The sequence below is a fragment of the Neoarius graeffei genome, chromosome 15, assembly GCF_027579695.1.
Source record: "Neoarius graeffei isolate fNeoGra1 chromosome 15, fNeoGra1.pri, whole genome shotgun sequence".
Classification (NCBI taxonomy): domain Eukaryota; kingdom Metazoa; phylum Chordata; class Actinopteri; order Siluriformes; family Ariidae; genus Neoarius; species Neoarius graeffei.
Window position 1 is genome coordinate 18,208,454 of NC_083583.1, and position 23,927 is coordinate 18,232,380.

Here is a 23,927-nt window from a genome sequence, read left to right on the forward strand (position 1 = left end):
AACAGCGCTACATACAAGTGTAAACAGTCACCGAAACATGTACAAGATGCATTCATTCAAGCCATTTCCCAAGGTGGTCCAGTACAGATTTGACCACATATCTAGTGTAAATGTAAATGCGTTCAGATACATCCCCAACAAGGATGTTACAGGAAAATGCATCATTAATGCAGGATGTAGTGGTTGTTTTGGTGACAGTACAATAATGCTCAGAAAAAAAATGGAGAGGAGCACTGATGTACATGGTTGGAGTGCAAGAAAACACTTTGGCAGGTTGCAGGTTTAAAGTTTTTAACATAACCATACACAGAGCCCTTTGACCTTCTAATGGAAGTGACATAGGCAGTAAAAATAGTACAATTCAAATACACTACTCAGATCTGGAGGCTTCCATAAATTTAGACTGAAGGATATGTCAGTATGTAACACAGGGTGGAGAAAAAATGCATCCTTGAGCTCATCAATTTAAAATTTGATGGGGCAACCAAAACCTATGAACAAAAGATCTTTAAAATGACTGCAGTTTAGTTAGATATGATGAACACCATGGATCACAAGTCTGTAAAGATCTCTGCTCCAAAGGTAACACTCAACTATAGCTGATTCTAAAATAAATATAGAATAAAACACAATGGAGTGTACAGTAGAGGTCTGTGCGGGACAGAATTTTCAGTCCCGCTCCCGTATTGTGCAGTCCCGCTCCCGCAAAGAATTATGATTTTCAGTCCCTCTCCCGCCCGCGCCTGCCATATTTTGTCCCGCTCCCACCTGCAAATCCCGCATGATGCAGACGTTCGCGTTATTTCTCACGAATGTTCTTGTCATTGGCTTGGGGAATTAAACATGCTGAGCTTAGCTGAGCTCTCCACTGACTGATCCTTCACCTAGCGCACGTAGCGAGGGTGCGTGTTGCCAGGCGGCATGCACAGCTGAGGCTTTACAGAGATACCCAACACACCTACCAAAATCTACAGTGGATATTAAGAATATTGTACATTGCACATAGCTTATATGTCACTCCTCACATTTACATTCTAGGAAATCTTACTTCTGAAGCACTGTGAGCTTCACTAGAGGAGCTCTGCTCTTCTGCCATGATCGGAGATCTCAAACACGGAAGAGCGGAAAGGAATCGGAAACGTACGCGAGATTAAACCACATCCGCAAATTTAGGCATCTTAAAATGTTTTTATTAATGCCAAATAAAATATCCAGCACAAATTATATATGATAGACATAAATTAATAATTTATACATTTTATTTTAAACATGTTTTTAGTTAGTGGGACTGCAGCTTATCACCTCTCCCGCCCGCTCCCGCATTGTGCACTCCCCCTCCCGCCCGCGCCCGCAATGAGCTTTCAAAATTTGTCCCGCACTGCACTGCTTTGCGTCGGGTCCCACGGGACTCCCATGGGAGTGCAGGGCTCTAGTGTACAGTTATAGGAAAATAATAATAAAGAGGTGGGGGGGGGGGGTGTTATGGCTCAACATAATGCAATGTTATTCTTACCACCCTTAAGTTGATTATTTTTAAATAACAGCACATACCGTAAAGTGTTTTATTCCTCTTATACCACAGCAGTTTACAAACAATTGCAAAACATACAATATTATTTATCAATTACACATAAAGAAAAACACGGATTGTCAGTGTCAGCTGGCAGATATGGACACAGTTGCAGGTATACAAAAGCTTTATTGTGAAAGCTTGACATGGCCTAATGGTTAGAGAAGCAGTTTTGGGACCAAAAGGTTGCTCATTCATTTCCCTGGATCAGCAGGAATGGCAAGGCACCTAACCCCCAACTGCTCCCCCAGCTGCTCTGGGTACATTGTATTTCATTCTGGATAAGAGCATCTGCTAAATGCCTGTAACATAATGTTTGTAGGCAAAATCAATACGTGAAGGAAAAAAAACAGGCCAAAAAACAGGTTAAGGTCAGGCATTGAACAAACAGTATCAACTAGGGCTAGTCAAGAGAGGGAGCAGACGAAGGGTTTTTGAAAAATGGTCAATAATCACCAAGATGTCTGTGATGAGGGGAGATCTGAGACACAATTGATAGCTACAGTGGTGCTTGAAAGTTTGTGAACCCCTTTGAATTTTCTATATTTCTGCATAAATATGATCTAATGGAATCAATTGAAGAAATCAGTAACTCTATAGATGATAAGAAATATGTCGCTGGGATATTTATTGATCTTCAAAAAGCTTTTGATACTATTAATCATGATATATTAATTAATAAGATGGAACAATATGGGATAAGGGGAGTTGTATTATATTGGATAAGTTATTTGAGCAACAGGACACAATTTGTGAAGTTGGGTGACTCTGCCTCAACTCATTGGAATATTGATTGTGGTGTCCCTCAGGGGTCAGTATTAGGTCCTAAACTGTTTATTCTTTATATAAATGATATGTGCAATGTATCAAAGATATTTAAGATGGTATTATTTGCAGATGACACAAATATGTTTTGTTCTGGAACAAATTTACATGAGTTAGAAAACATAATCTCTTCAGAATTGTGCAGGTTAAAAAGGTGGTTTGATCGAAATAAATTATCATTAAATCTGTCTAAAACAAAAATCATGTTATTTAATAATTATGAAATAAATAGGGCAATAAATGTACAGGTAGATGGTGTTGATATTGAAAGAGTTTCTAATAATAAATTTCTTGGGGTAATAATAGATAATAGAATTAATTGGAAATCACATATAAAATACATACTAATGAAACTATCAAGAAGCATATCTGTGTTGAGTAAAGCTAAGCATGTCCTGGACTAGAATTCACTCCGCATTCTTTACTGTTCTCTGGTTTTACCGTACTTAAATTACTGCTCAGTGGTGTGGGGAAATACGTATAAATGTTCACTTCATGCAATAACTATACTTCAAAAAAGAGCTATAAGAATAATTCATAGTGCTGGTTACTGAGATCATACTAATTCACTATTCTTAAATTCAAAATGTTTAAAATTCAGGGATATTATAGAATATAAAACTGCCTTAGTAATGTACAAAGTAAGGAATTAAAAAGTACCAAGGAATATCCAAATAATGTTCTCGGATAGAGAGGGGGGGCTATAATTTTAGGGGGAAATTGAAATTTAAAATTCGCAGTGCTAGGACAACGTTAAAAATGTTCAGTATTTCTATTTGTGGAGTAAAGCTATGGAACAGTTTGAATGTGGAGCTCATGAAATGTACAACTATAAACCAGTTCTAAAAAAGGTATAAGGAACAGATCTTTATGAGGTATAGGGAGGAGGAATTACAATAACATGCTATTGAAGTGTATATATGTGGGTATGGGTACATATGGATATATTATATAAAAAGTATTTTTGTATATATATATATATATATATATATATATATATATATATATATATATGCATAATTGTATATAATATATAATCAAAAATGCATAATTATGATATGGGTGTCTGTGTACGTATAGATGTGTATCGTTATGGGTATGTGTATATGTATGTACTGTATATATGTATTGTATGTGTGTATATATGCATAACATAAGTATTTGTATATATGAATTGATTTGGTCGATATTATACCATGTTGGTATGTCTTGGTATGTTGGTATTTTTTTTGTTGTTGTTGATTTTGCTTTCTTTTGTATATATAGTTTATTATGGTGGAAAGTGACGTTTGATTAATGGTGGTATAGAGGGTTAGGATTTGATAAGTTATTTACTTCTTCCTAATCCTTTCCGAACATTATTATGTTATTGCTTTGTGGCTACGCTATTCTGTTTATTTATGATGATGTTTTGATGATTGCAATTTTTATTTTTATTTTTTGTTGGTTTTTTTGTTTGTTTTTATATCTTCTTTACTGTTCGGAATCAATCAATCAATCAATCAATCAATCAATCAATCAATCTAAAACATGATCATATTTTCACACAAGTCCTAAAAGTAGATCAAGAGAACCCAGTTAAACAAATGAGATAAAAATATTATACTTGGTCATTTATTTATTGAGGAAAATGATCCAATATTACATATCTGTGAGTGGCAAAAGTATGTGAACCTTTGCTTTCAGTATCTGGTGTGACCCCCTTGTGCAGCAATAACTGCAACTAAACGTTTCCAGTAACTGTTGATCAGTCCTGCACACTGGCTTGGAGGAATTTTAGCCCATTCCTCCATACAGAACAGCTTCAACTCTGGGATGCTGGTGGGTTTCCTCACATAAACTGCTCGCTTCGATTGGATTAAGGTCAGGACTTTGACTTGGCCATTCCAAAACATTAACTTTATTCTTCTTTAACCATTCTTTGGTAGAACAACTTGTGTGCTTAGGGTTGTTGTCTTGGTGCATGACCCACCTTCTCTTGAGATTCAGTTCATGGATAGATGTCGTGACATTTTCCTTTAGAATTTGCTGGTATAATTCAGAATTCATTGTTCCATCAATGATGGCAAGCCATCCTGACCCAGATGCAGCAAAACAGGTCCAAACCATGATGTTACCACCACCATATTTCACAGATGGGATAAGGTTCTTATGCTGGAATACAGTGTGTTTTCTTTCTCCAAACATAACACTTTTCGTTTAAACCAAAAAGTTCTATTTTGGTCTCATCTGTCCACAAAACATTTTTCCAATAGCCTTCTGGCTTGTCCACATAATCTTTAGCAAACTGCAGACCAGCAGCAATGTTCTTTTTGGAGAGCAATGGCTTTCTCCTTGCAACCCTGCCATGCACACCATTGTTGTTCAGTGTTCTCCTGATGGTGGACTCATGAACATTAACATTAGCCAATGTGAGAGAGGCCTTCAGTTACTTAGAAGTTACCTTGGGGTCCTTTGTGACCTCACCTTACATGCCTTGCTCTTGAAGTGATCTTTGTTGGTCAACCACTCCTGGGGTAGGGTAACAATGATTTTGAATTTCCTCCATTTGTACACAATCTGTCTGACTGTGGATTGGTGGAGTCCAAACTCTTTAGAGATGGTTTTGTAACCTTTTCCAGCCTGATGAGCATCAACAATACTTTTTCTGAGGCCCTCAGAAATCTCCTTTGTGACATGATACACTTCCACAAACATGTGTTGTGAAGATCAGACTTTGATAGATCCCTGTTCTTTAAATCAAGCAAGGTGCCCACTCACACCTGATTGTCATCCTATTGATTGAAAACACCTGACTCTAATTTCACCTTCAAATTAACTGCTAATCCTAGAGGTTCACATACTTTTGGCACTCACAGATATGTAATATTGGATCATTTTCCTCAATAAACAAATGACCAAGTATAATATTTTTGTCTCATTTGTTTAACTGGGTTCTCTTTATCTACTTTTAGGACTTGTGTGAAAATCTGATGATGTTTTAGGTCATATTTATGCAGAAATATAGAAAATTCTAAAGGGTCCACAAACTTTCAAGCACCACTGTATGTGTGATCATGGTTTTTGTGCATAGGTAGAACAGGAAGTACAGATGGAACAGAAACATATAAATCTGTGAATGTCTTGGAGCATGCTGGGCCACCAGTATTTGTTCTGCAGTAGTTGGTGTGTTCTTTGAATGCTAGGATGTCTCATAGCTAGGCAGGTGTGATCCCACATGATCAGCTTCTTGATGAGAGGGAACATACTTCTCACATCCTCTGTGTTTTTACTTGATCGATGTTCCAGTTATAGACCCTACAAAGTGTAACTGTGGAAGAATGCATTCTTCAGATGTTTCTCTGGGAGGGGCTGGATAGACGGGAGAGAAAGTCATCTTTGGTGTTGTTCAGTGCAGGTCAGTACAAGTTTGTGTACTTGAACCTGGCAAAGAATAGTGCCCAGCATGGGTGAGGTACCCCCTTTAATCAGTGATGCCCAAGATGACAAGGTACTGGAGTATTGCTGGCATTGAAGATAGTCAATATGGCATCATGCCATATTCAAGGTGGCCAGAGGTGGTGCCATTTTATATGAAGGGGACACGTGGAAAAACAGCACCACCTCCAACTACATCTCTCAGAACACCATGTGTACCAAGTGATATACACTTCATGGATCCAGTTTCATGAAGATTGATTTTGGCCTCCTGCAGTTGTTCTGAGACTGCAGGGATCAGTGGACCTCAGAATTCTCTTCAAGGCCATAGGCTGCTCCCTTTCTTTTCCATGAAGCTGGCAGATGCTGGCAACATGAAGGGGCAAATGTACCCCAGTTTCAGGATCTCCTTAATGTACTTATCCATTACCTGACTCTCTTTGGCAGACACACAGTCCAACAGTATTTATACTCTGGCTCTGCAATCCAGTCTTTGCCAGATCGTTCAGTCTACTAATTTGGTACTGCATGAAGGCCTCCTGCAACTGGTGAAATTTTCTCTTGTATGTTTTAAGTTTTGGCTAACTGTGAATCTCCTATGTTTCAGATCCACTGCCTTCCTGTTACCTGTCTGCCAGCCACCCTAGTCTGCTTGCTTTACTATCCACTCAGATCCCCTGGAAAACCCCTGATTTTCTGCTTGCTTTTGTTCAAGAAATCAACCCTACCTACTAAACTACCAGTCTTGAGTCTCACATTTGGGTCCTGTCTTCTCTACACATTTAACAGAACAATCCTGCCAGCATGGACCCAGTGGATTCAAACTCAGAACCAGCCACTATTCTAAAGGTAGTTTCCAGTCAAGGATGACTACTTGGACAACATGAATAGCTCATTCAGACCCTCACAAACAGCTATCAGGTAATGGTAAATTGAATGACTCAATTAACCAAGTTACCTTGTTGAATACTCAACTCACTCATGCAGCTCAGCCCTGTCAACTTGCTCCTATGACTCTGCCTCCAGTGTTTCTTTCACCCAGAGAATTGTATGCTCCAAACCCAGAAACCTTTGCCGGAGACATGAATAAATGCAGAGACTTCTTCCTCCAGTGCTCCCTAGTGTTTATCCAGTGCCCGTTGACTTTCCCTTCAGACCCATCCAAGGTACATTATATTGTGGGATTATTGAGGGGAAGAGCTGTGGCTTGGGCAGAAGCTATAAATACTAATCAGCTTGTTGCCACTCTTTCAGTAGAAGAGTGTGTTACTATGTTTAAAAGTGTGTTTGATCATCCTGACCATTGTAGCGATGCCTCGAAACATCTACTGAATCTCCACCAAGAACCTCCAATAATCAGCCATAAGAAGTGTGGGTGATTATTCAGTGGAGTTTAGGACACTGGCAGCTGATGCTGGGTGGAATGACCCGGCCCTATGAGGGGTGTTTATGAATGGACTTTGTGAGTAATTAAAAGATTAACTGGTTTCTCGTGATAAATCAACTAACTTTGACTCTATTGTTTCCCTTGCCATCAGACTAGATAAACGGCTACATGAGAAGGCTGGTCGGTTTCCAACACTACTCACCTCTCATCCTCCACCCTCCTTTGAGAGAACTGGAGTTCACTCAAGCCCTGAGACCCGAGTCTCTTCACCTCCCACTACTTCAGAAAAGGAACCCATGCAGTTGGGTCAGGCAAATCTTTCTCCCGCCAAGCATCTCCACAGGGTTAGAGCAGGTGAATGCATTTACTATGGGAAGCTTGGTCATTTCCTAGCCACCTGTCAAGTCCAACCAGAAAGACAGGGCTCACCAGTAGTTGTGGGAATACTGGCGAGCCAAACAGTTCCCTCTTCCCCAGATTCCTCAAAGACCCAAGTTCAAGTGACCCTGTGTCACCAGCAGTTTTCCATGCTGCTCCTTGCTTTGATTGACTCTGGTGCTGAAGGTAAATTTTTAGATGAAGAATTGGCCCTCCAATCTGGTATGCCCCTCAAACAGCTTAAAATGGAAAATTTCTGGCTTGAATCACACCACTGTACTGTTGCCATAACTCTGGTCCTGTCTAGTAATCACAGAGATATTACAATAAGATAATCTCCTTTCTGAAAGCTCCATTGGTTCTGGGCCATCCCTGATTGAAACAACATAATCCTCACATTGATTGGTCTGCTAGAAAAATTATCAGCTGGAGTTCTTTCTGCCAGCCTTCTTGCCTACAATCTGCTCTGCCTCCAGTAGAGGTCACTGTCCCTCCACAGATGTGTGAGCCCTTAGCTTTGTCTTCCATTCCAGTTCAGTATCATGACCTGAGTGAAGTTTTCAGAAAAGATCTAGCTCTGTCTTTGCCTCCACACTGCCCTTATGATTGCGCCATAGATCTGCTACCTGGTTCCCCACTCCCAAATAGTCATCTCTACAATCTCTCCTGTCCAAAGAGAGAGGCTATGGAGAAGTATATAAATGACTTTTTGGTTGCAGGTATAATTGGACCATCTTCCTCTCCTGTTGGTGCTGGCTTATTCTTTGTTTCCAAGAAATATCACACATTATGCCCCTGTATGGGCTAAATAACATCACTGTGAAGAGCAAATGCTCTCTGCCTTTAATCACTTCTGCTTTTGAGCCCCTTCAAGGTGCCACAGTGTTTTCTAAGCTGGACCTCAGGAACACTTACCACCTCATTCAGATCAGAGAGAGAGATGAATGAAAGATGGCATTCAACACGCCCCTTGGACACTTTGAGTATCTGGTAATGCCTTTTGGGTTAACCAATGCTCCTGCAGTCTTCCAAGCTCTAGTCAACAATATACTGAGAGATTTCCTGAACTGCTTTGTGTTTGTATACCTCGATGATATTCCGATCTTCTCTCAGAACATCAGATCATGTCTCCCAATAATATGAACACTTTGTCTCCCGGCGTGAACTCTCTAAGGCATGTGCCCCATCATACAGTCGGACTTGACGTTCTTGTGCCTGCTGCAAATTCTCCTAGGTTAAGTGTATGAGTGTGTGGAGTTTGGTGTGCAGGTCGAGAACGTATTGAATTTCATTCTTACTAGGCGAAGGTCCCTCTTCCCAATTTTCACATAGCACGTCCAAAATAATTCGAATGGTGAAAAACCTGTGGAGGCTTGCGGGACCTCTCATACTGCAAATAACAGGGGCTCGAGCCATTTATCCCAATTACGTGCATCCTCACTTACAAACTTCCAAATTATGTTTTTGAGTGTTTGATTAAAGCGTTCCACTAAGCCATCCATTTGTGGGTGATAGACACTGGTGCGGATAGACTTAATCCCCAATAGCCCATACAGTTCACATAGTGTGTATAACATAAATGCAGTGCCTTGGTCTGTCAGGATTTCTTTCGGAATCCCGGCCCGGGAGATAATACGGAAGCGCGCTTCCATAATATTGCGTGCTGAGATATTGTGGAGAGGCACTGCTTCCGGATATCGCATTGCATAGTCCACCAGAACTAAAATATAACGATATCCCCATGCTGACCGGTCTAATGGCCCGAAGAGATCCCTCCCGATTCTTTCAAAAGGGGTCTCGATCAAAGGGAGGGGGCACAAAGGCGCTTTTGGAGTGGCTGCGGGATGTACTAATTGGCATTCGCAGCATGCGGCACACCACCAATGGACATCCCCATGAATCCCTGGCCAATAGAATCGGGCCATTATTCGGGCTAGTGTTTTGTCCTGCCCTAAGTGTCCAGCCATGGGATTAAAGTGTGCCGCCTGGAATATGAGTTCCCTGTGGCTCTTTGGGATTAATAATTTTATTATCTTTTCACCAGTTTGAGTGTCCTGCGTCAGTCGGTATAACATATCCTTAATAATAGAAAAGTAGGGGAAGGCTGGCATCACATTTGGCTGGAGAATTTGACCATCGATTACTCTCACTTGGTCAAATGCATGCCGCAGAGTCTCATCTTGTGACTGCTCTAATGGGAAATCCTCAAGGGAATCCCCAAGAGAGGGAGGATGGGTGGGGTGCTCCTCACGTCACATATCACCCTGATGCGATGCTGATGTAGACGGCTCTATGACAGCTTCTCCCACCAATGCTGGTCCGGGATCTTCCTGAGACATATTACTGCGGGACCCACTCCTTACTATGTGTTTCATTAACTCTTTAAATCCTGGCCAATCAGCCCCCAAAATCAGTGAGTGGGTGAGACGAGGGTTAACCGCCACCTTTACACTATGCTTTTCTCCCCAAAATAGAATGTGGATGGACACTAAAGGGTAGTTGTGAACATCCCCGTGCACACACAATGCCTTCACCACTTGTGCTCTCCCCAATGCCTCATCTTGCACCAGGCTTTGGTGGATTGAGGTCTGGTTACAGCTAGAATCCACCAAGGCCTGATATGTATCCCCTTGGACACTCACCGGTATATGATACGCTCCAGCCCGATCGAGGGCAGTTTCTGGCATGTCTGGGACCCAGACCACTGTGTCCACCTCCATTGCGGAGCACTGATTTTGGAGATGTCCTGGCTCCCCACAGTGCCAGCACACTGGCCCAGGCTCTCCCTCTGCACTGGTGTTATGGACATCACTCACCTGGAGCGGAGAAGACACAGACAAGGAAGGGGGAAATGGGAGGACACCACGGGTGCGTCGGGCCGGCTGGGGGGGAGCCGGCCCCCATCTCCGCAGTGGGGGAATGGGGTGAGGATGGGAAGCAGAGGGAGAGGGAGAGACAGAGGAAAGAGGAGGAGAAGCATGTCTTCCTGCCATCGGAACAGGCGCCATTTGGTCCTCTGCCAGCTCGATGGCTTGATCCAGCGATGCCAGGTGATGGCACTGGATCTACTCCGTCGTTCCTTCCAGAATTCACGTGATGAACTGTTCCAATGTCACCAGGTCAATAATTCCCTCGCCGTCATGGTTGTCTGCCCTCAGCCACCACCGGCAGGCATCCCGGAGTTGTTGGCCGAACGCAAATGGCCGGCCAACCTCCTCTAAACGCAGCGAGTGGAAGTGCTGATGCTGTTGCTCTAGGGAGCGGCCAACATGCTGGAGGATGGCTTTCTTGAGGTCCGTGTATATGAGCCGGCTGTTGGCGGGGAGCTGCAGCACGGTGAGCTGCACCTCGCCAGTCAGCAGGGGAAGGAGGCACACTGTGCACTGCTCAACCGGCCAACCCCACATCTCCGCTGCTTGCTCAAAGAGTGTGAGGAAGGCTTCTGGATCGTCGTGTGGACCCATCTTTGTTAGGGTGAGGTGGGGAGGGTCCGCTATAGTGGCAGTCATGGACCCCACTGATGCGAGTAGGTGCCGGAATGCCTGGCGGTCTTCTTGTTGGGCCAGCATCAAGGCTTTGAGCCATTGTTCCTGCTCCTTTCGGAGGGTGATCAGCACTTGATGCTGGTTCTGCTGTGCTGTGGTGAGGGCATGGCTGAGGTCTTAAACCAGAGGTTTAAGCTGTGATACATGAAAGGTAGGGTGAACACGTCATATGGTGAGTGGTAATGCCAGTCTAACAGAACATGGATTGATTACCTTCTTGATGAGGAAGGGTCCAAGGAACCTGGGTGCCAGCTTGCGAGAAACAGCCCTAAGTGGCAGGTGGTGCATGGAGAGCATAACTTGTTGGCCTACTCAGTAGGTGGGTGCCTTGGAGCGATGTTTGTCGGCCTGCCTCTTGGATGCGAGTGCGGAGCAAACGAGTCTTCTCCGGGCCAATGCCCATGTCCTTCTGCAGCAGTGTATAAAGGCCTGGGCTGATGGTTCGGCAACCTCCTCCTCCTGGCTGGGGAACAGTGGTGGTTGGTACCCTAGTGAGCACTGGAATGGAGAGAGATCTGTGGCAGAGGAAGGGAGAGTGTTATGTGCGTATTCGATCCAAGGAAGGTACTTGCTCCGAGAACTGGCATCCCTGGACGCCATGCACCCGAGTGCAACCTCCAAAGCCTGGTTGGCCCGTTCTGCCTGGCTGTTGGTGGAAGCCTGAGGAGAGACTACAGGTGGCCCCGATGAGTTTGCAGAAGGCTTTCCAGAACTGTGCAGTGAACTGAGGACCCTGGTCAGAAACTATGTCAGTAGGCAGACCATGTAGGCGGAAAACGTGATGGATGAGTAGTTCTGCAGTCTCTTTGGCTGAGGGGAGCTTGGGAAGAGGAGTGAAATGGACGGTCTTAGAAAAACGGTCAATGACAGTGAGGATGCATATATTGCCACCTGAATTGGGGAGTCCTGTGATGAAGTCCAGAGCGATGTGAGACCAAGGTCGATGCGGAGTAGGAAGGGGTCTTAGTAGGCCGGCAGGGGGTCGATTGGGTGTCTTGTTCTGGGAGCATGTGTTGCAGGCTGCCACGAACTCCTGGACACCCTCCTTGATGGATGGCCACCAAAAGCGCTGCTGGATGAGAGCCAATGTTCGGGTGGCTCCCGGATGACAGACCAACTTGGAACCGTGACCCCACTGCAGCACCTGAGTTTGCACATGACAGGGGACAAACAGATGGTTACGAGGAATATTGTTGGAGTTACCTTCACCGGGGTCCTGCTCCAGGGCCTTCTGCACGAGTGTCTCAACCTCTAGAATAGCGGCTTCCACCAGGCAGCATGGAGGAAGGATAGTCTCGGGTGGCTTGGACTCCTCTTGGTGGGAGGAGAACATCCTGAACAGGGCATCAGGTTTGCTGTTCTTGGAGCCTGGGTGGTAGGAGAGCATGAAGTTGAATTGGGAGAAGAAGAGAGACCAATGGGCTTGACAGGAGTTGAGACATTTGGCAGACTTGAGATACTCCAGGTTTTTATGGTTGGTCCAGACTAGGAACGGGAGGTCAGACTCCTCGAGCCAGTGCCTCCACTCCTCCAAGGCTAGTTTCACGGCCAGTAGTTCACAGTCACCAATGTCGTAGTTTCGTTCGGCTGGGGATAGCCAGTGGGAGAAGAAGAAGCATGGGTGGACCTTGTTGGCATTGGCCCTCTGGGATAGGATGGCTCCGACCCCTGACTCGGAGGCATCAACCTTGACGATAAACTGCTTGGTAGAATCAGGTATGGTGAGAATGGGTGCTGTGGTAAACCTGTGCTTGAGACTGGAAAAGGCTTTCTCTGCTTCCTCCCCCCACTTGAACTTGGTCTTGGTCGAGGTCAGGGCTGAGAGAGGTCCGGCCACCATGCTGAAGTTGCGGATGAAACACCTGTAAAAGTTGGAGAACCCAGGAAGTGCTGGAGCTCTCGTCTCAAAGATGGGGTGGGCCAGTCAGTGACTGCCTCCAGCTTGAGGGTGTCCATCTGGATCTTGGCTGGTGAAATGATGAGCCCTAGGAATGAGACAGAGCTTTGGTGGAACTCGCTTTTCTCTGTCTTAACGAACAGCTTATTCTCCAGCAGGTGTTGAAGAACCTGACGGACATGACCCCGATGTTCCTCCAGGGAGTGAGAAAAAATCAAGATATCGTCCAGGTAAACAAAGACAAAGGTGTTAAGAAAGTCCCTCAAGACATCATTAACCAATGCCTGCAATACTATGGGCACGTTAGTCAGGCCGAAAGGGACTACGAGGTACTCATAGTGGTCTGTGGTGGTGTTGAAGGCTGTCTTCCACTCGTCCCCTTCCCTGATCCTAACTGGGTGAAAGGCGTTGCGTAAGTCCAGTTTAGTGAACATCTTGGCTCCCTGGAGTAGTTCAAAGGCTGTAGTCATAAGCGGTAGTGGATAGCGGTTCTTGACTGTGATGGCGTTCAGACCTCGATAGTCAATGCAGGGGCGGAGCGACTTACCTTTCTTCTCCACGAAGAAGAATCCCACCCCTGCCGGGGAGGAGATAGAGTGGATAATCCCAGCTGCCAGAGACTCAGTGATGTATTTCTCCATGGCCTGTCTCTCAGTGGGGGACAGAGAGTAGAGACATCCCTTGGGTGGCGCCGTCCCTGGCAGGAGGTCGATACCGCAGTCATAAGGCCTATGAGGGGGAAGAGACACTGCTCGGGTCTTACTGAAGACAGGCTTGAGGTCCAGATACTCCGGAGGCACATGAGAAAGTTTGGGAAACTCGCTGGCTGAGGGCGGAGGTGGTTTGGCGGGAGGCAGAGCAGAATTCAGGCAGGAGGCCAGGCAGGAAGGACTCCAGCCTAAGATGGTGTGGTCAGTCCACTGGGGGTTGTGCTGCATCAACCAGGGTAATCCAAGAATAACGGGAACATGAGGGTTGTTCATGACATGAAGTTGTATAGTTTTGGAGTGATTACCTGAAATCCTTAGGGTGAGTGGGGTGGTGAGGTGAGTGATGGTGGTCAAGCCAGTGCCATTGAGTGTCAGGACGGTGAGAGGGACCTCGAGAGCAAGTAACGGGATTCCGAGATCCTTGGCGGTGGCAGAGCAGATCAGGCTGGAGAGGTCTGACTGCAGTTCCCGCGAGACGAGTTCATCCTTGATGGCATCAGATAAGCCATGTAGGAACGCGTCGACCAGGGCACTCTCGTTCCAACCGCATGACGCTGCCAACACCCGGAACTCGATGGCATAATCTGAGGTAGATCAGGACCCCTGCCGCAGCTCCACGAGTTCTCTTGCTGCCTCCTGGCCGGACAGAGAGCGGTCGAATGTTCGCCTCATTTCCTCAGAGAATTCCTTGGAGCTGGAACAACAGGGCGCGTCGGCATCCCAGACCGCCATTCCCCATTCCCTGGCCTTGCTGGTGAGGAGCATGATGGTATAGGCTGCCCGGGAGCATTCTGTGGGGAAAGCCAGAGGTTGAGATCAGTGAGCACTGTGACAAAAAATATCTGCAGGTACCTGGTTCTCCACTGTAGGGCTGAGGTGAAGGGAGTCTTGGTTCGTGGAGAGCGATGGTGGCAGGAGGTGAAGAAAGAGATGCCTGGGCAGGGGTAGGCACGGTTTGGGAGTGCTGGAGTTGTGTGGCTAGGAGGTTGAGTGAGTCAGACAGGGTGGCCAGGTTCTGGGTGATCTGCCTGAGTTCCTGTTGGTGGGTCCCGAGGAGGGCTCCTTGCTGCTGCATAGCTGTTCTTAGATGGTTCAGTTACGCTGGATCCATGTTGGCCAGAACGTACTGTTATGGGTGACGAGATGTGGTGAGTAGGATCCAAAAGCAGAAACACAAACCAGAAAATCCAATGAATAAAAAAATATTTAATTAAAGTCCAAGAGAATAAACAAACAAAAATAGCAAAAATAGTCCAGACAAAAAAAAGTAAACAAAAAAACTTAGCACAAAACCATGAAAAAATGGCAAGACAAGAGTGCAAAAACTGTGGCAAAGAATAGGCAAAAACAGAGAGCAAATATCCAGGAAGAAAATGGCACAGAGATGATGTGAGAAACAGACAAGACGTTCTAGCAAAGTCCCCTTTTGAGAACGGCCTATTTATACACAGCAGAGCAGACCAGGAAGTGAATGCCGGCAAGATGGAAGTCCCGTCCCAGATCCGGATTGCGCTGAGCTGGGAGATAATAAATCTCCAGAGTGGAAGTCTGGGGTGGATCATGACATTGACAAAACAGCTTAATTTTTAGAAAACTGATGTAATATTATGTATAAGGATAACATGGTCCAGAATGGGATCGACGAATGAAGCCAAAAGGTTTTTTTTAAATAACTTTTTATTTTTCAAGATATTTACATGGAATTTGGCAAGCACATAGATGGTTGTATACTGAATACAAAGTTTGCAAAAATTAGTAAAAACAAATGTATGCAAATTCGTATTTAATTAGTATTAATTATACTCACTAGGTAAAATGTTAAATCGGTACACTCTCTTCTTCAGTTTCACCAAATGGCTTTATTTGTGCAATATAAAGCTGATCTTAACTCTCATTTATATATCACAAAAAGGGGAAATCAATGTTAATTACAATTACAAACTACAAATACAATTATAAAATATGCATAAATAAGCATTGAGTGTCATTCACATCTACCATTCTCTATCAAAATAAAAAAGTAATAAAAGAATATTTCTAATACCCTCTTTGTGCTCTGTAGGCCTTTGTATTTCTAAGCAGGGTCTACTAGTCTTTATATGAAAGAATAGAAATTATTATTTCGATTAATATTTACAGCTTCCAAGGCAAATCTCAAAAAAATCTGTGTGAGCCACATCCAATAAACAATTCCAATTAATTGAACTGAAATTGACACACGCGTTTCTGACTTCCGTTTTTTTTTAAATATCATTCCGACCACTAAGATCTCAATATTTTTCATCAAAAGCATTACAGTTATATTCTAAAATAGTTATTTATGTACATGAATCAGTTTTACAGACATCCCAAGTCTCCCGGAAGTTCCGGGAGTCTCCCGCATATTGATAGTGGCTCCGTGATGCCCACAAATTACATACAATCTCATGGAATCTAGAGCAAGCGAACAAGCTTCATCCCGAACCTATCGATCAGTCAGTGAGTGCATAGAGCATGAAGAAGAGCAGCAGCTGCTCCAGCCGTTTTCTAGAACCTAGGAAATTAATACATGGTACAAATCATCGTTTGTTTTTTTTTTTAACTGATTTGGTGTTCAACTTTCACAGTTATGATAAAGCAGTGTCCCTTTGTAATTGTCATCTTTGTAAGCTCACTTGCTCGACACAAGGCTAAATAATGGCAATAAATTACTTTCACTTTCAGTCAGAGCATTTTTTAAGGATTTTCCACTAGGAGACCAACTGGTCTGGGCAATACAATCACAGGCCCCAGAGTCCATGTGGCTGCACCACTGCAGCATATTCTGTGATGCAAAATGGTTCAACAATCACCATACAGACAAACACACTACAGTGACTACACAGCTATCAAGAGCAATTACCAAGCACAAATGTTATGTCAAAGGCCAAGTTTACATTAGACCATATCTGTCTCGTTTTCTTCGTGGATGCACTGTCCGTTTACATTAAAACGCCTGGAAACGCCGGGAAACGGGAATCCGCCAGGGTCCACGTATTCAATCCAGATCGTGTCTGGTCCAGTGCTGTGTAAACATTGAGATACGCGGATACGCTGTGCTGAGCTCTAGCTGGCGTCGTCATTGGACAACGTCACTGTGACATCCACCTTCCTGATTCGCTGGCGTTGGTCATGTGACGCGACTGCTGAAAAACGGCGCGGACTTCCGCCTTGTATCACCTTTCATTAAAGAGTATAAAAGTATGAAAATACTGCAAATACTGATGCAAATACTGCCCATTGTGTAGTTATGATTGTCTTTAGGCTTGCCATCCTTCCACTTGCAAGTGGTAAGTGACGCGCATGCCCGATATGCACTGGAATCACACACACAGCGGCTCAGTCCCGAATCACTGCTCGTGTGCTTCACTCGCGCGCTCTGTGAGCTGCGCAGGGCCAGAGTGCGCACCCTCCAGAGGGCACTTGCTGTTCAGGGCGGAGTGATTTGGAGCGCAGGATGCCTGCGGAGCCGAGCGTATCCGTGTATTGGCGTTGCTGTGTGCATGCGAATCGTGTATTGGCATTGCTGTGTGCACGCTAATCATTTTAAAAACGTTAATCTGATGATCCGCTGATATGTTCTAATGTAAACCCCACCAAAGACACTCAGGGTTACACAGTAATGACATCGGATTCTGACATCAGCCATCTCAGTAACCAAATTTTAGTTTTGTTTTCTTAACCAACATGATCTTGTGTGTATATCTTATAACATAGATCTTCATTTTCCTTGTTAAATGTATACTTGCATGGTACTTGGTTAATTAATTGCAACTGATTGAACCAAATGATAAGACATAACTTGGTTTAAAATTTGGTCTCCCAGTGAAACTGGTTTGGCATTGACTAGGAGACCAAATCTGGCTACTGGGAGACCATTTGGTCTCCCAGTAACCATGTTAAAAAATGCTCTGCTTTCAGTGCTGGAGCTGCAGGAGCAGGTGACGCGCAACCGCCAGGAATTTGTTAGAATTCATCTCCAAAACTAAGTTGCTCATAAAACTACAACCTTTTCTGGTTCAATTAGGACCATGTACACCCTTTCTATTTTATGCTACAACGTTAAGTAGAGGTGTGTGTGCACTGTAAAAAAAAAAAGTTACGCCAACTTAAAAATTCAAGGCAACTTACTGCACACCCTGGTGAAAAATAAATGTGCTAAGTGTACTAAAATTTAGCATACTTTTGTGTACTTGAAGCCACACTAATCATCAATATACTTCAAGTGTGTTTATGATTAGTTAACTTGAGGCATGCTATTTTGGAACAACTAATTTTGTACTAAATATATTTTAATTGTAATTAAATTGTAGAAAAGTGCAACTTGAAGTGTATTTAGTGTACTTTTATGTGCTAAAGTGGTACAACTATCTTGTATACTTTAAGTATATGACTTTATATGTACTAATATATGCTTAATTAGTCAAATTAAAGTGTACTTTGTTTGTATTATAAGTACCTTAAAATAAGTACACTTTAGAAATTACACATAACTTTCACTTAAAGTATATTTTAGTATAATATATTTCTATAAAGTGTAATATAGTATAATTATTTTAAAGTGTGTTAAAAGTGTTAGCGTGAAAGCGTGATGTTAGTATACTTTTTAGATATTTACAAAAAGTACAATTTGTGTAAGTACATTTTCAATATACTATTGAAAATATGAATATACTTTAAATACAATAAAGTCCTTTTTTTTTCGCCAGGACAGGATTTTTGAGTTTATGTGACAACTAAGATTTTTAAGTTTTGAAGAAAGTTGTGCCAACTTATACTTTTGGTCTCAGATAACTTAGCCTTCATATTCACACAAACTTAATTTTTTCAGTTTTACATGATAAGAATTCAACTTTAAAGCCATTAATCTTTCATCCAAGTAAAAACTTCAAAATTTGAGTTCAATTTTCTTTTTATCCCACAATAAAACAAATAACAATCCAGTTCAAATAGCATGTTTATTTTGACATGATAGTAGCAAAACTGCTATAAAACTGTAGTGGCAGTGCTTTTTTGTCAAGTCACACATTCACTTATTTTAAGCCTGAAGTTAATTTGACAAACAAATATTCAGTATACTGAATTGTTTGCACATTTCGTTTGTCAAATTAGCTTCAGGCTTAAAATAAGTGAATGTGTCAGTGGTCAATCCTGAGAACCATGATGGTGTGAAACCAGAGCAGATTTTGACTTTGGCATACAGATTTCCAAATGTAATGAAGGCAGATGCCAGAGAACAACTCCATTTAGAAATCCTGGATTATGTCTCATCTAACCTGGAAGCACTGGTGCCAATTTATAAGAATTTACCAGTTGATGAGTTCTGGGGGAAACTGTCCAAAGTCACATCTGTGAACTCAGGGCAGTTGAGATTCAGGGAGCTCTGTCAGCTAACGAAGCTGCTATTGGTGCTGCCAAATTCTAACTGTGATGTGGAAAGGGCATTCAGCATGGTGTGTCACATCAAGACAGAATTTAGGAGTCAGACGTCTCACCAAACATTTGTGAATCTGATGTCTTGCAAGATTAACAAGTTTATTGACACAGAGTACTACGAGGTGGAGGTGTCTGGAAAATTGCTCAAATCTGCAAAGCAAGCAGCCTCTAAATACAATGAAAGCTTGCAAAAGGAACAGGCATAGAACAGAGGAAAGGAAAGAGCCCTTTAGGCCTAGGCCTACATGTACAATTGCATTAATTGTCATTCATGCAATTCATTCATTGTTCTGTCATATTCATCTGTGTTTCGGTATCTAAGTAAAGCAATGTTCTGTGGTGAAATATCTATCTATCCTGGTCATCCTTCCTTATTTATGGGGGGCGGGGTGTCCAGATTCAATCAGTAAGGAGCTTAATATATGGCACATTGTAGTTATCATAGTTTATGGGTTGGGGGCAGCTAAGTCCCCAAGTCAGGGTGTCAGCTATGAATCTGAGTGAACTGAGTGAATTCAGGTATTGTTCATCTCCAAAAGGCCACCCCAAAATCCACCAGAATTCAGGAAATCACATCAACCACATCCAAAATTTTCTGGGGGAGTACTCCCCGGCAATGTATTTGCAGTTTGTAACAGAAAATTGATCTTTAAAATCATTTAAACACATTCAATTTATAGGGTGACTGGCCAGTCAACAGCTGTACACAGCTGTATAAAAAAATAAACTTAGAATAAATGCCTACCTTTGCTGTCTGATCCTAAATAACATCCAATTTGTACTACACAGCTGCTGGATTACTGACCCTTACTTTCTGTATGGCATGAACATCACCTGCTTCTGCTTAATGTTCCTGTTCAACACATGCGTTCTGGTGACAGTGATGGATCAGATCTTTAAGCTGCAGTCCTTGAACGTCAGAGACAGGAAGCTTCCCTCTCATAAGGACATTTGCACTGTCCTGGGCCTGACCTTCCTGCTGGGAATGCCTTGGGGTTTGGCTTTCTTCACCTCAGGATACACTAACTATCCCGTTCTTTACCTCTTCTGTATTTTCAACTCCCTGCAAGGTACTGATATTTTACTCTAAGTAGAATTAATCTGTTCTCTATAAACATTACATTTCTTGATTTCTATTTCTGACATTACTGCCAAACTATGCTTAAAAATGTAATGTCGATTACATCCTAAATGCATAAAATTAACACAAACCACTGTCGAAATCCGCCATATGATGTATCATTTTATAGATATATGATTCCATAGGTGTATTTTCCTTTGCAGACATTGGGGACATGTCCCCATTACTTTTAAACTGATAAGCCAGATTTGTCCCCACCACTTTTTTTAAATTTTAGTGTGTTAAAATTATTTTAGGGCGGCACGGTGGTGTAGTGGTTAGCGCTGTCGCCTCACAGCAAGAAGGTCCTGGGTTCGAGCCCCGGGGCCGGCGAGGGCCTTTCTGTGCGGAGTTTGCATGTTCTCCCCGTGTCCGCGTGGGTTTCCTCCGGGTGCTCCGGTTTCCCCCACAGTCCAAAGACATGCAGGTTAGGTTAACTGGTGACTCTAAATTGACCGTAGGTGTGAATGTGAGTGTGAATGGTTGTCTGTGTCTATGTGTCAGCCCTGTGATGACCTGGCGACTTGTCCAGGGTGTACCCCGCCTTTCGCCCATAGTCAGCTGGGATAGGCTCCAGCTTGCCTGCGACCCTGTAGAAGGATAAAGCGGCTAGAGATAATGAGATGAGATGAAAATTATTTTATATAAAAGTTCATGGCAGAAACCAATTGACCAATTTCTGAAGAGTCATGCAATTAGTTTCTCACTATGGTGCACATTATGAAAAATATCTGCACATTTCCTCAGTGTTAAAACTTCCACATTGTTCAGAACCCTGAACGAGTTTTGTGTAAATCTAGATGTTTGCGTCACATGTTGAAATGATCCCATGATCTCATCTCTTTGGTTTACTTCCTATTTTTTTGTCCACTTGCTCTCAGTGAAACTTTAGGTTGAGTTCAACATAAATGGGACATCAGGTAAAAAGAGACACTGTAGCTACATTTTGGAGGATTTTTGCTGTTGTTGCACTTATTAGGTAATGACATAGTGAAACCTGATGAGTTGGGATTCCAGGATGAATCTGCCCTCATCCACAGGGTATGAGGGCAGAAATTTTTCTGCAAGTAGCTTACAGTAGTGTTTTTGTACCAGAGACAGTGAAATTTCCAAATCTTACCCTCAGCAGCGTTAAGCTTAGTACTAGTCATGTTATGATATATTGTGCAATGATAAACTGTGATACAAATTTATGATGATTTGAATCAATGAAATACCAAATGAATTACAATTGTTATCAGGCTACATAATCTTAGTTTTTCCTAGGTGTAATTGTGTTGTTTAGATAGTAGAGCAAAACAACAACATGCAATAGTGGGAAAGTGTGTGACTTCACCAGAGGCAGAAGTAACACAGCTCTAATGCTCTAATGTAAAACTGGAAAAAGCTGTTGTGTGATTGACTGTACAAATAGATTTAACAAGAAATCAGATCTCTCTTTTTAGACTGCTGAAAGCAAAAGAAAAGAGAAGAGCGTGGAAGTAGTACAAATGATCATAAAGGTTTATTTAAAAAAGGCCTATTTGTTTTAACTTTATTTTTAATAAAAGTAATATTTTAGTTAATAGGCTATTATATTTTACTCCAACCTTTACAACTGTGAGTAAATAATTATTGTTGGTTATTAAGAAAATGAAACTTTTTTATTTAACCAGAGGAATATTAAAATTGATAAAGAATAGGAAAATATGTTGTAATTATTTGGTAATAAAATTCTTAATTTAATATTTTTTCAGAAATATAGAAAAATTGAATCATGAAACCAATATTGTGAGCTAAATTGAATTGTGAATTGGGTGAATTGTTACATGCGTACTTGGTATTGTATTTCTATCTGAATATCAAGAGCATATCAACAAATATATTGAATTCTTCACACATTTGTGCTAGTCACACAACAAACTTTTCTCTGTCATGATATCATCATGGTGGGTGTCGTCAGAGTTGATGAAAATTGATCAGACTGAGCAAGAACACAACCTATTAGGAAGAAGAAGCTGAAGGTTAGGTTGCATGACATTGATATTTGTCTTTTTGATGTCCAGGGTTGTTTCTGTTCCTGTGGTTTAATGGTACAATGAAGAGGAACAGCCATTTGGTGTCACAAACCTCAACTGTTTCCATGCCAGCCAAAGCTACAGTCAAGGTCAATGAAAGCAGATTTAATTACCGATCAAATTTTACATGTCATTTAATCGGTGATATGGTTATAGCCTACATTATATACAAGAACAGAAACAAGTTATACAAGTGATTTAAAACCGACTTCATCACCTCACTCCATCTAACCCAACATGAGTTTCATAATCAGTTGCACAGCTCACTTTTTCCAGTGTGAGCCACTGAGTTCCTTATTACTACCTTTACAAAAGTAAATAATGCGCATTGTTTTGGAGAAAATACAGTGTGTACAACATGTAAAATTATCCAGGACATTTTAGATGCCATAATTCTTGATCACCTCTAGTTTTATCTGCACTGATCTGATCAAATATTTTAGGTTTACATATAAAGTACCTTCATCTTTAAACTAGGCAAAATTGTGTAGTGTTTTGTATGTAATCACATTGTATATCCATCCTTCCATCTATTATCTGCTTATCCTACAGGGTCGCAGGCAAGCTGGAGCCTATCTCAGCTGACTATGGGCAAGAGGCAGGACATACCCTGGACAAGCCACCAGGTCATCACAGGGCCGACACATAGACACAACCATTCACACTCACATTCACACCTACTGTCAATTTAGAGCCACCAATTAGCCTAACCTGCATGTCTTTGGACTGTGGGGGAAACCAGAGCACCTGAGGAAACCCACGCAGACACGGGGAGAACATGCAAACTCCACACAGAAAGGACCTCATCGGCCGCTGGGCTTGAACCCAGAACCTTCTTGCTATGAGGTGACAGTGCTAACCACTACACCACCGTGCCGCCACACACTATATATTTTAATATAATTTTTTTTGATCAAGTAAATCCCTTTAATGAAAAACAAGCACCTTACCTTGATGTTTCACCATCAGCAGTCTTCAACTTGTGTGTGTATATATATATATATATATATATATATATATATATATATATATATATATAGAGAGAGAGAGAGAGAGAGAGAGAGAGAGAGACACACACACACCAACACAAAGGCTGTACAATATAACAAAACAAAAGGACAACAGACAAAGACAATAGTGCATAGACAGTGAATACAACTTGTGTAACGAAAAAAGGGAAGAGGTCAATTTTTAAAGTGCAAATTGAATCCTTAAGTGATTCATTCAGTATCAGTGATTTATAGTATATACACCATACCAGTCAAAAGTTTGTACACCCCAATCATTAATAAGTCATTCTGCATTCTGACCACTCTCCCCACTGCAGAACAACACTGAAGATACCAAAACTATGAAACAACATATGGAACACACATGGAATCATGTGATAAATTAAAAGTGTTTGTAAAAAAATCATATTTTAGATTCCTCAAAGTAGCCACCGTTTAGCCCCCAGTTCTTTTTTCATTCCTTTCCTTCCCCTCCCTTCTTCCCTCTTCCTCCCCCTTCCTCCACCCCCTTCCCCTTCCCTCCTTCTCCCTTTTTCTTTTGTTTTATGATGTGACAC

The 23,927-nt window shown here is 42.4% G+C and overlaps 1 protein-coding gene across 1 annotated transcript in view; it reads left to right on the plus strand.

Annotated features, from left to right (window-relative positions):
* The window catches only part of LOC132898977 (uncharacterized), a 146,264-nt gene that overhangs the window by 120,802 nt on the left and 1,535 nt on the right, over positions 1-23,927 (plus strand). Inside the window, exon 39 of the mRNA XM_060940639.1 lies at positions 20,065-20,253. Coding sequence (XP_060796622.1) covers positions 20,065-20,253 — 189 coding nt within the window. The remainder of the gene's footprint in view (positions 1-20,064; positions 20,254-23,927) is intronic.